Source organism: Hylobates moloch, unplaced genomic scaffold (genome assembly GCF_009828535.3).
Source record: "Hylobates moloch isolate HMO894 unplaced genomic scaffold, HMol_V3 SCAFFOLD_21, whole genome shotgun sequence".
NCBI lineage: Eukaryota > Metazoa > Chordata > Mammalia > Primates > Hylobatidae > Hylobates > Hylobates moloch.
In genome coordinates this window covers 55,013,591-55,027,175 of record NW_026652296.1, presented here as the reverse complement: position 1 = coordinate 55,027,175, position 13,585 = coordinate 55,013,591, and the positions used below count along the sequence as shown (strand labels likewise).

General features: G+C 39.7%; 1 protein-coding gene across 1 annotated transcript; it reads left to right on the top strand.

Moving 5' to 3' along the window:
- The first annotated feature begins 4,778 nt into the window (after nucleotides 1-4,778).
- LOC116460992 (heterogeneous nuclear ribonucleoprotein Q-like) lies at nucleotides 4,779-9,519 on the top strand. Its single transcript, XM_058432869.1, is given in 4 exon segments — nucleotides 4,779-5,054; nucleotides 5,057-5,670; nucleotides 5,672-5,840; nucleotides 9,107-9,519. Coding segments are annotated over 4 exon segments (1,431 nt in total). The 5' UTR covers nucleotides 4,779-4,819.
- The last annotated feature ends 4,066 nt before the right edge of the window (nucleotides 9,520-13,585 follow it).

Below are 13,585 nucleotides of genomic sequence, written 5' to 3'. Positions count from 1 at the left end.
AAAAAAAAAAAAAAAAAAAAAAAAAAGACAATTTTCTTTTCCCTCCTTCCTTCCTTTCTTCCTTCCTTCTTTCCTTCCCTCCCTCCCATTCTTTCCTTCCTCCATGTTTCCTTCCTCCCTTTCTTTCCTCCCTCTTTTCTTCCTTCCTTTCTTTCCTCCCTCCCTCCTTCCCTCCCTCTTCCTTCTTTCCTCTTTCTTTTTCTTTCCTTCCTTCCGTCCTTCCTCTTTCCTCCCTCTTTCCTCCCTCTCTTTCCTCTCTCTCTTTCTTTCCTCCTCTTTCTCTTTCTTTCCTGCCTTCCTCCCTCCCTCCTTCCCTCCTTCCCTCCCTTCCCTCTCTCCCTTCTTTCTTTCTTCCTTCCTTCCTTTTTCTTTCTCTTTTCTCTCTTTCTTTTCTCTTTTCTTTTCCTTTCTTTCTTTCTTTCTCTTTTCTTTTTTCTTTCCTCCCTCTCTTTCTTTCCTCCCTCTTTCTTTCCTTCCTTTCTTTTTCTCTTTCCTTCTTTCCTCTCTCTTTCCTTCCTTCCTCCCTCCCTTTTTCTTTCCTCCCTCTTTCTTTCATCCCTCTTTCTTTTGCTAAGGACCTCTGCATACAGTGTGCAGTTCAATACTTCTACTTTTAATTTCTTTTTCTGTACAAGGTTGGACAGAAACTGTGATAGTAGCTCACTTGATTTGGTCCTGATTTTAGAGGAAATGTTTCCCAGCATATCACCTTTAAGTATAATGTTTGCTGCAGATTTTGGGGAGATTCTAATCAGTGGTTGGTTCCATTTAATTTCTTTTTATTTAAGAGCTTTTATTTATTTACTTTAAAAATCATAAATAGGTCTTATACTCAAAAAGGCGTTCAACAAAACTCATTGTAATGATCATACGGGGTTCTGTTAATACCTGCTAATGTAATGAGTTACAACCCACTCTATTTTAAAAGGTTAAACCATTCTTTCATATATAGTTTGGTCATAATATATCTGTTGTGAATGAATTATATGTATTAATCTGAACCTTGTACTTAAGGTTTTTGCATTGATGTTCATAAGGGAGGCACTCCTATAATTTTCCTTTCTTTTACTTTCCATGTCTGATTTTGGTTTCAGGTTTGTGATAATATTATAAAAATAATTAGGGATAATTTTCAGTTTTTCTGTTTCCTGGATGAGTTGGTATAATGTAGAATTAAATATTCCTTAACTATTTGTACAACTTGCATCTAAAACCATCTGGACATGGGTTTTTTTATTTTTTTCCCCCATGACTACATTAAAAAGAAAAAAAACTGCTGATTCGGTTTCTTTACTGGTCATAGGATTCTTCCTGTTTCCACATCTTGAGTCTGTTTTGGTAAGCTACATTTTTTTCCTAGAAAATGTCTATTTTATCATAAGTTTTCAAATTTATTAGTATATAATTTTATACAATTTAGTGATTATTGTAATTTTTCTTTACCTACAGTTTGCCACCCTTTTCACTTTTGAATTATTTTACCTAATCTGCTTTTCTTGATAAACCATTCTATGTTCATTAAAAATTTTCATTGGTTTCTTCTCTTTGCTTAATTATTTCCTTACTTCTACTTTTGATTTATTTTATAATTTTTTAAACCTTTAAAGATGGGTGCCTAGCATCTTAATTTTTACATTTTTCTTCTTTCTAAGTATATTAGTCCATTCTCACATTGCTACAAAGAAATACCTGCGACAAGGTAATTTATAAAGAAAAGAGGTTTAATTGGCTCATTTCTGCAGGCTGTACAGGAAGCATAGTGACATCTGCTTGGCTTCTGGAGAGGCCTTAGGAAACTTACAATCATGGCAGAAGGTGAACGGGGAGCAGACACATCACGTGGCCAGAGCGAAAGGAAGAGAGGGTGAAAGGGGAGGAGCTATACACTTTTAAATAATCATATCTCAAGAGCACTCACTCACTATCACAAGAACAGCACCAAGAGGATGGTGCTAAACTATTCATGAGAAATCTACCCCCATGATTCAATCACCTCCCACCAGGCCCTCATTTCAACATTGGGGATTATAATTCAACATGAGATTTGGGTGGGGACACAGATCCAAACCATATCAGTAAGATAAGTAATTATAGCCAAGCAAATAATTCTCTTAACAGATACATCCCACAAACTTTGGAATGTAGTATTCTCATTTCTCATTATTGTTTAATTGCAAGTATTTTAAGATTTTCAGTATAATTCCTTTTTAGACAATGGAGTATTCAGAAACGTGCTTTTGAATTTGCAAAACATTTTAGTTTTCCTTTTCTATATATTTCTACTTAATTATATAATGGCTAGAGAATATTACCTATATGATATATACGAAACTTAATGGAACTTGCTTTAGGTCCTGGGACGTGGCCAATTTATGTAAATATTCCACATGTACTTGAGATAAATCTGTATTTAACAGGATTCTATATATGTCTATTAGACCAAGCTTGTTAATTGAATATACTCTGTATACTTTTTTTCCTGCATAGTTTACTGATTACTGATAGAGTATATTTAAATCTTCATTTCTCTTTGTTATTATTCCACACTTTTGGCTTTATATATTCTAGTGCTCTGTTTTTCAGGTGCATATAAGTTTAGACTTACATCACTTTCTGAATAGGTAAATGATTTATCATCATCTTTGATAACTCATAATTTTAAAACTTAATACTAAATAGAATTAAAAACAAAAACTATACGATCATCTCAATAGGTACAGAACAAGCATTAGATAAAATCCAACATCCCTTTATGATAAAAATCCTTAACAAACTAGGAATTGAAGTAACATACCTCAGAGTAATAAGAGCCATCTGTGACAAGCCGACAGGCAATATTATACTGAACAGGCAAAAGCTGGAAGCATTTCCCCTAAGAACAGAAACAAGATAAGGATGCCCATTCTCACTGCTGCTATTCAGCACAGTACTGGAAGTCCTAACCAGAGCGACCAGATAAGAGATAGAAATAAAAGGCATCCAAATAGGAGAAGCAGAAGTCAAATTATGTCTCTTACCTGATGATATAATTCTATACCTAGAATACTCTAAAGATTCTGCCAAAAGACTCCTAGACCTGATAAGCAACTTCAGGAAAGTATCAGGATACAAAATCAACACACAAAAATCAGTAGCATTTCTATACACCAATAATGCTCAAGCTGAGAACCAAATCAAGAGCTCAGTCCCATTTAGAATAACCACTAAAAGAATAAAATTTCTAGGAATGCATCTAGCCAAGGAGGTAAAAATTTCTACAAGGAGAACTAATAAAACATTGCTGAAGGAAATCACAGACAATAGAAACAAATGGAAAAACATTTCATGCTTACGGATTGGAAGTTTGACATTGTTAAAATGGCCATATTGCCTAAAGCAATTCTACATATTTAATGCTATTTTAATCAAATTACCAATATTATTTTTCACAGAATTTGGAAAAACTGTTCTAAAATTCATATGGAACCAAAAAAGAGCCCAAATAGCCAAAGCAATCCTTAGCAAAAAGAATAAAGCTGGAGGCATCACCTCAGCTGACTTCAAACTATACTACAAGGCTACAGTAACCAAAACAGAATGGTACTTGTACAAAACAGACACATAGACCAATGGAACAGAAGAGAGAACCCAGAAATAAAGCTACAGACCTACAACCAAACTGACCTTTGACAAAGTTGACAGAATTAAAAAATAGGGAAAGGACTCCCTATTCAATAAATGGTGCTGGGATAGCTGGCTGGCCATATGCAGAAGAATGAAACTGGATCCCTACCTCTTACCAGATACAAAAATTAACTCAACATGGATTAAAGACTTACACGTAAGACTTAAAACTATAAAAATCCTAGAAGAAAGCCTACGAAATACTCTTCTAGACATTGGCCTAGGCAAAGAATTTATGACTAAGTCTTCACAAGCAATCACAACAAACACAAAAATTGATCCCTCTGCCGCTGCTGCCGGGGCGGAAGGGCGGGGGGTCTTGTGCCTCCCCACCCCCAACCCAAGGGGTGAGGAGCGGGGAAGGCGGCGTGGCGCGGGGGCGGAGCGAGGCGAGGCGTAGGCTCTGTCCCGAGGCGTAAGTCCCCGAGGCTACAGGTTACATCATGTCAGCGCGGGAGAGAGAGAGGAGCTGACTCGGCAGGGACTGGGGTATGGGGCCGAGAGTGCGAGCAAGCTAGGGAGGGAGTGAGGGAGTGTGTGAGCCAGAAGGCAAAAGGCGGCCACTCGTGCCTGAGCAACCGCAGAGGGGAGTGGGAGCAGTGGGGTAAAGGAGTGGGGGGCGGGAATAAGAAAGGCCGAGAGAAGGCGGACAGAGACGTGGTGGTGGTGGTGCTGCTGCTGGTGGTGGTGCTGCTGGTGGTGGTGGTGCCGCTGGTGGTGGTGGTGCCGCTGGTGGTGCTGCTGGTGGTGGTGGTTGGTGGTTGTTCTGGTGCTGGTGGTGGTGCTGGTGGTTCTGGTGCTGGTGGTGCTGCTGGTGCTGGTGGTGGTGGTCTGGTTCTGCTGCTGGTGGTGCTGCTGGTGGGGGAGAAGGAGGAGCTGGAGGAGGTTGGGGCTGAGGGAGTGAGTGAGTGAAGCGGACGCGCGAGGTAGGGGAGGGAAGGGAAAGGAAAGGGGGGGTCACGCGGGAGCGCGCTCGGAGACGAGTGGAACTGGATCGGGTTTGCTGCCAGCGGCGTGAGCTTCGGCGGCCATTTTACAACAGCTCCACTCGCGCCAGATACAGGGAGCAGTGAGCACGCCTTTCCCGCAACCCCGTACGGTCGGACAGGATTCCCCCCCACCCCGCCCCCAGCCCAACAGGGAGATCTCTGGAACCATGGCTACAGAACATGTTAATGGAAATGGTACTGAAGAGCCCATGGATACTAGTTCTGCAGTTATCCATTCAGAAAATTTTCAGACATTGCTTGATGCTGGTTTACCACATAAAATTGCTGAAAAACTAGATGAAATTTATGTTGCAGGGCTAGTTGCACATAGTGATTTAGATGAAAGAGCTATTGAAGCTTTAAAAGAATTCAATGAAGACGGTGCATTGGCAATTCTTCAACAGTTAAAGACAGTGATCTCTCTCATGTTCAGAACAAAAGTGCCTTTTTATGTGGAGTCATGAAGACTTGTAGGCAGAGAGAAAAACAAGGGACCAAAGTAGCAGATTCTAGTAAAGGACCAGATGAGGCAAAAATTAAGGCACTCTTGGAAAGAACAGGCTACACACTTGATGTGACCACTGGACAGAGGAAGTATGGAGGACCACCTCCAGATTCCGTTTATTCAAGTCAGCAGCCTTCTGTTGGCACTGAGATATTTGTGGGAAAGATCCCAAGAGATATATTTGAGGATGAAATTGTTCCATTATTTGAGAAAGCTGGACCTATGTGGGATCATCGTCTAATGATGGATCCACTCACTGGTCTCAATAGAGGTTATGCGTTTGTCACTTTTTGTACAAAAGAAGCAGCTCAGGAGGCTGTTAAACTGTATAATAATCATGAAATTCGTTCTGGAAAACACATTGGTGTCTGCATCTCAGTTGCCAACAATAGGCTTTTTGTGGGCTCTATTCCTAAGAGTAAAACCAAGGAACAGATTCTTGAAGAATTTAGCAAAGTAACAGAGGGTCTTACAGACGTCATTTTATACCACCAATCGGATGACAAGAAAAGAAAACAGAAGCTTTTGCTTTCTTGAATACGAAGATCACAAAACAGCTGCCCAGGCAAGGCGTAGGTTAATGAGTGGTAAAGTCAAGGTCTGGGGGAATGTTGGAACTGTTGAATGGCAGAAAAATTTGCAAACTATGCATCTGACAAAGGACTGTTACCCAGAATTTATAAGTAACTTAAAGCAACAAGAAAAAAAAACTGCATTAAAAAGTAGGGAAAAGACATGAAGAGACACTTCTCAAAAGAAGACATATAAGCAGCCAATTAACATAAAAATTCAACCTCACTAATCATCAGAGAAATGCAAATGAAAACCACAGTGAGATAACCATCTCACACTAGCTAGAATGGCTGTTATTAAAAAGTCACAAAATAACAGATGTTGGTGGGGTCGCGGAGAAAAAGGAACACTCATACACTGTTGGTGGGATTGTAAATTAGTTCAGCCTCTGTGGAAAGCAGTTTGGGGATTTCTCAAAGAGCTAAAAATAGAATTACAATTTGACCCAGCAAACCCATTACTTGGGTATATACTCAAAGGAAAATACATTTTTCTACCAAAAAGTCACTTGAACTTGCATGTTTATTGCAGCACTATTCACCATAGCAAAGACATGGAATTAACCTAGGTGCCCATCAATGATAAATTGGAAAAGCAAAATGTAGTACATATATACCATATAATACTATGTAGCCATAAAAAAACCCCCCAAATCACGTCTTTCACAGCAACATGGGTGCAGCTGGAAGCCATTGTGCTGTACAAATACAGAAACAGCCAAATAATATATGTTCTCACTTATAAGGGGGAGCTAAACATTGGATTCTCATGAACATAAAAATGGGAATAATAGACATTTGTGACTTTGAAAGGAGAGGAAGAGAAGAGGGAGGCAGGGTTTGAAAAGCTACGTATTGTCTACTATGTTCATTGTCTGGATGATGGGTTTGACTGAAGCCCACACTTCAGCGTCATGCAGTATATCCATATAACAAACCTGCACTTATACTCTCTGAATCTAAAAAAAAAAAGTGCCTTTAAAAAAAAGCAAAGCTGATGCCATGTGATGTTAATATTGTTATACCAGCTTTCTTTTGATTCATAGTTACTTGGAATGAGCTGTTTATGTCACTGAACTCAATATTTGTTTCCTTTTGTCTGATATATATCTTTGGTTAACAGCAGATAGATGGATCTGACTTAAGAAGTCTTCTCTTTAAACTGGCTAATTTAGTCCAATAACATAATTATAACTGATATACTTAATTTATTTCAAGTATATTTTGTATGTCTCCAATTTTGTATTTTAAATTTGAACTCAATTTTCTATATTGCTTTGTTTTTGCTTTCTTGCCCTCTATTTGGTCAGTAAACTTTGTTACATTTTCTGTCTACCCTTTGAAAGTTTTATACTCTTTCTCTTTAATGGTTATTATTCAAATACTAATATGCATGTCTAAAGTTAATATTTCTATCCTCCTTCATGGAATTCAAGATCTTAGAACACTTTAATCATATGATCATTGTAAATTTTACTGTTTTCCAGTACTTTATTCTAATCCTTAGTTTAAGCACTATTATGGTTATTTTATGTACTTCTTATTTGTAGAGGTTATATATTTACAATTTGTTTGCTCACCATTCATTCCTACATCATGGACTTTTATTTATGGATCATTTTCCTTTTTCCTGGAGTACATTCCTTTAGTAAATGCATCTAAGCAGTAATTTATGTCAGTTTTGGTTTTCTGAAGAGTCTTAATTTTACCCTCAGTTTTGATTATTTAGCCATGTATAGGACAGGTTGGCAATTATTTTTCTCTTAGTATTTGATGATATTACACTAATGTCTTCTAATCTGTGTAGTTGTTTTTGAGATGTCAATTTGTGTTAAACTGTTGTACTTACATAGATAACTAAAAAAAAAAAAATTGACTCTTTAATTCCTCAATGTTCTCACAACACCAGGAAGTGTGCCATCTCCCAAACGAAGATGGAGAAGGAAGAGCTGTAGTTTGAACAAAAAAGAAAATATAAGAAATAGTCATCTGGCTGAGTGAGCCTGTGAATAAGTAAGAGAATTGTATGATCCCTGGCACACGAACGATCCACTTAAAAAGAGATCAGTCAGGCCAGGCGTGGAGGGTCATGCCTGTAATCCCAGCACTTTGGGAGGCTGAGGCGGGTGGATCATCTGAGATCAGGAGTTCAAGACCATCCTGGCCAACATGGTGAAACCCCATCTCTACTAAAAATACAAAAATTAGCCGGGCGTGGTGGCACGTGCCTGTAATCCCAGCTACTCAGGTGGCTGAGGCAGGAGAATTGCTTGAACCTGGGAGGCGGAGGTTGTAGTGAGCCAAGATTGCACCACTGCACTCCAGCCTGGGAGAAGACGGAATGAGACTCTGTCTCAAAAGAAAAAAAAAATCAGCATGGTTGAGTATTTTTTGCTCTCCATGTTGAGCAATCCAAGTATAGGTTTACAGAAAGTAAAAAATTAGATTTAACAAGGGATGAGGTTCTGCTGTTCTGTGAAAGGGCTGTACAGTCAAAGTGATCTACAAGTGCTGAAGGTGCCAAGAAACCATAGAACAAGGCAGACAAGTCCAGTTTATCAGTAAAAGTTGATTTATTGGGGGAACTCACAGACATAAGCATAGTCTTGGGCCACTGCAACACAGGTAGATCTCCACATCTGTTACTCCCAGACCTAAGGCTTATATACTATGAGAAAAAGGTGTACATGCTCTAGCAAGGCAATTAAAGGCATCCCCTAGAACAGACAAGAATACTGTGTGCGTCATAGTCTATAATTTGTGTGCTAACATCAAGATGACATGTTCTTATACTAAGGACAGTAAATAAAGTGGGAATCAGGAGACATTCACAGGACTGGGGCTAATCAGACGTCAACGTGGTGGATTGGCACCCATGATGGAACCAATTTTGTCTCCACATCTGCTAAATAAATTTATTAATAAGAAAAGGAAGGGGAGCAAGTGGAACAAAGGACTTGAGGGTAGAAGGTGGTGAAAAAGAGAAGAAAAAAGTGCAAAGGTGGTGAAAATGTTGGAAAATCAACAGGTTCAAGGTCTCAGCAGGTTTCACGGATTGTTCTAGTTGGGGGTACTACAGAGGTGAGCTGGAAGGATAGGAGATGGTGGATGAAAGTGGGATGCTTAAAAGTGAGATTAATTGAAAACTAGATGTTTTTCTATCTCTGTGCTAATACAAATGTTTTAAATTATTCCAGTTGTTTAATAACACTTAGAAACTTTAATGATAAGTCCCTTTCTTTTTCTTCAAATTGTCTAGGCTACTCTTGTCTTTTGATCCTCCTGAATAAGTTTTACATTCGTCTTGCCAAATACCTTGAAAAACACTGTTAGAAGAGCTTACAGAGGGCTGGCATGCACATGGCAACTTTGTGCAGGCTGTAAGAGGCTTCTGGCCACTTGCTGGTCAGCCAGATATCCAACTTTGGTCACAAGTGATGCCACAGCCTCTCAAGGAGATGTACTATCACAAATACTGGGTTTGTGCTCTGCACTAACATATGATACAAATATTGATGAAAATGATACTGTTGCCTTCCTGAACGGGAAATTAATTTTATCACTGGATACAGACACTTATGAAGAAAGTGGACTTCGAGATTGTCCATTTAAAGAAGAGCTGACACCAATGTTTACAGTTGTTGACAAGCTTGTAGGACTCATACAGGACTGTTCACAAGGCCAACCAGAGAGAGGCCCTGCAGAAGACCCTGGGCCAGAACTGGGAGGAACATGTCTCTTTAGTGACTTGGATGGAAGCCAGAATTATGTATATAGAGAGAGAGAGTGAGAGGGAGGGAGGGGGAGAGAGTGAGTTTGTGTGTGTGTGTGTGTGTGTGTGTGTGTGTGTGTGTATGTGTGTATGTGTGAGAGAGAGAGAGAGGTTCTGAGAGAGGCCAACATAGAAATGGCCCTGGATATCAGGTAACATGGGCCCTTTGTTTTGAGAGGCCCAAGCTAAATTGGGGCTCCAGTACCAGAGTGGCAAGCAGCCACTGGGCATGGGTGTCCACACGTGCTTTGCGTCAGATACTTCTTTTACCTGGTGGATGGCCTAATTCCTAGTTGTCTGGGCTGTGACCAGGGTGTCCTTCACATGGGAAACTTGTTTATACTGACTGATGCCAATAGCTCTTGCTGACCTGTGTCCAGTTTATGCCTACCTAACCCTTGCTCTGGCCTGGGAGCCTGCCCTTATGTTCTCCTTGGCACCCCAGGGAAAACCAGGCCTGAGTAGCCCCTAGTTCTTCAGAGGGAAGGTACAAATTCAATATAACATCACAACAGGAAATAAATTGAAATCTTTACAAGCCCTGAGCAGGGAGGGCACCTTGGGAAGCCCTTTATCATCAGGTCATATAAGGCTGGAATAAGAGTCAGGCAGACAGAGAGAGAGAGAGAGACAGACACACACAGACCGACACACACACCAAGGGGCTACATGGAGCCTCAGCTTCCTGGAGACCCCTTACTGGACTCCTGGACTTGGCCCCAGTGGATGGCTAAGAAGCTGTCGGCTGTACCGGCCGCCTAACTTTTTTGCATTCACTGCCTGGCCACTGGCAACTCTACTCCCCCGTCTCTTGGTTGAGGAACTTCGAGGAGTTCCATGGAAAGCATCACATTGGGCATCAAGCTGTGACACCAGCAGTGGAGCCTGGTCACGGAGAGTGTGGTTCCCTTGGACAGTGGCCACTCTACCTGCACGGTGGAGAACAAGTTTTGTAGCATCCAGCAGATGTACATGCTGTACCTGATGGAGACTGCCAGCCATCCAGAGGGTGGTGCTGGACAGTGAGGCAGAGTTTCATTGCAAGGTGTACTGAGACTTAGCATGTAGAGATGAAAGGCAGCAAGGTGGGCTCTGAAGGCACACTCTACCTCACAGTGCTCAAGTAGCATGTGGCAAGCTTGTGGGGTTTGGGGCAACTCCAGGAGGAAGGCATTATTTCTTGTTCTGTTAAGTGGTGGTCAGGTCCAGTTTGCACTCATGAAAGTTCAGTCTTTGGGATGTGCAGTTCCATGGGTCTGAACCAATGTGCTGTGTCTCCTATCCACTACTCCAGCACCTCAGGTAGCAGCTTCTTCATCCTCAAGGTCACCAGTGTGTCCCCTTTGTTGTCAAACTCTCTCCACTCTGTCAGCCTCTGGAAACCACTGATTTTTTCTTAGTCCCTATGGTTTGGCCTTTTTCAGGATGGCCTATGAATTGGAACCATGCAGTGGGTTGTTTTTGGGTCTGGCTTCTTTCACTTAGCAAAATGCAGCTAAGCTTCATTTATATTACTGCAGGTTCAGTGGTGTCTTCCCTTTTATCACTGAGTTGTTTATGGGTGTACCACCATTTCTTTATTCATTCCCTTGTTGAAGATCATCTTGGTTGCTTCCAAAGTTTAGTGATTATGAATAAAGCAGTGAATGTGGCCTGAAAAAAAAAAAGGAAGAAAAACACTTAGCAATTTTGTTTGGGATTAAATACTAATTTGGAGGAGAACTAACTTCTTTTTGATATTGTCTTCCCATCCAAGGTAATCTGTTTAATTTAGGTCACTGTCTCCAGCTTTTGATTACATTTGTTAGTTTTCCCCATTAAGGACTTTCGTGTCTTTTATTCAATTTTTTTATTTCTAAATATTTAGATGTTTTTTGTTGCTGCTGTGCTTTGTATTTTTTCCCTGATTAAATGTTATAAGGATTTTTTTCTTGATGTTTAAAGGGACTTTTAATTTCTGCATATTTACCTTTGTCCAGCAACTTTGCTGAACTTAAAAGCTTTTAATAGTTTGTGTATTTTCGTGTGTTTTATGTTTAGGCAATCATGTGATATGATTTTACTTCTTATATCTTTTATTTCTTTTGTCATCTTAATTTATTATACAACTCAGAAATCTAGACCAATGTTGAATTGAAGCAATGATAGCAGAAATCCTTTCTTTTCCCCCTATTAAAGTAATGCATCAATCTATTCTAATTAAGAATGATTTTTTTTTTTAAATTTCATTGTTATACTTTAAGTTTTGGGGTACATGTGCACAACATGCAGGTTTGTTACATATGTGTACATGTGCCATGTTGGTGTGCTGCACCCATTAACTCGTCATTTAGCATTAGGTATATCTCGTAATGCTATCCCTCCCCTCTCCCCCCACCCCACAACAGTCCCCAGTGTGTGATGTTCCCCTTCCTGTGTCCATGTGTTCTCATTGTTCAATTCCCACCTATGAGTGAGAACATGCAGTGTTTGGTTTTTTGTCCTTGTGATAGATTACTGAGAATGATGGTTTCCAGTTTCATCCATGTCCCTACAAAGGACATGAACTCATCATTTTTTATGGCTGCATAGTATTCCATGGTATATATGTGCCACATTTTCTTAATCTGGTCTATTGTTGTTGGACATTTGAGTTGGTTCCAAGTCTTTGCTGTTGTGAATAGTGCCACAATAAACATATGTGTGCATGTGTCTTTATAGCAGCATGATTTATAATCCTTTGGGTATGTACCCCGTAAGGGGATGGCTGGGTCAAATGGTATTTCTAGTTCTAGATCCCTGAGGAATTGCCACACTGACTTCCACAATGGTTGAACTAGTTTACAGTCCCACCAACAGTGTAAAAGTGTTCCTATTTCTCCACATCCTCTCCAGCACCTGTTGTTTCCTGACTTTTTAATGATCACCATTCTAACTGGTATGAGATGGTATCTCATTTTGGTTTTGATTTGCATTTCTCTGATGGCCAGTGATGATGAGCATTTTTTTCATGTGTTTTTTGGCTGCATAAATGCAGAATCGGAGAAAATTTTTGCAACCTCATCTGACAAAGGGCTAATATCCAGAATCTACAATGAATTCAAACAAATTTACAAGAAAAAAACAAACAACTCCTTCAAAAAGTGGGCGAAGGATATGAACAGACACTTCTCAAAAGAATAATTCTTACTGTAGATTATTTGGTAGGTACCCTATTACTAAGGTCTTTGGCACCCAAATCTAAGTGTTGGTATGTTTTCTTTTGGACTGTTCAGTTTCCCTAGGGTGGAACATTTAATCCTCTGCCTGCAGGTTAGGCCTGGCAGTCAAATATTCTCAGTGCCAAGACAAGAAGGGCACTTGTAATCTTATCATGAAATTATTTCTCTGTTTTCACTTTGGCTCCTCATCCCTGCCCTTCACTGTGCTTCTTCTCGTAGATATGAGCCTATCTGATATGGCCCTTCCTGTGAGTAGATCCATCTTTTGTTAGGCTTGAGAGGCTCTGTGTAACAGGAAACAAGTTTCTTAGAATTTAAGACAAACTTTTGTTTTTCAATGCTTTTCATCATTGGGCTTCCATAGGTACTTGATGCCTCCATTTCAGGTATTTCTGGGTTTCTGCTATGTGAGTCAGACACTTCATATTGCCTTCTTAACCCCACAGACTGGCTGCTAGTTTTCAGCCTTTTCTGCTCTGTTAAGCCAGTTACCACTCATCCATCTGTGTTCCTTCTTCCAAGACTTTCTTGACATTTCTCATTTCTTCTTCTATTACTTTGTGTTTGTATGTTTATTCCTTTTTAAAATTCCTTTTTGGGGCTTTAGGGGGAAGTAAGGATAAATAATTGGATTGAGTTTCTATGTTTAACTGGAAGTCGTGATTTATCTTTTCATCCCATTCTTTCATAATTTCTATTTCATCTATGTCATCACATCTACCACAAATAGCATAGAGCTGGATAAAAATCTGATTAAAAATTCAATCTTAGAATCTTTGTTTTTTTAATCAGTGAGTTTAACTCATTTACATTTATTGAGAGTATGGTTATACTTGAATTTATTTACATTACTTCATATTTTTTATATACCTAGTATTTTTCCT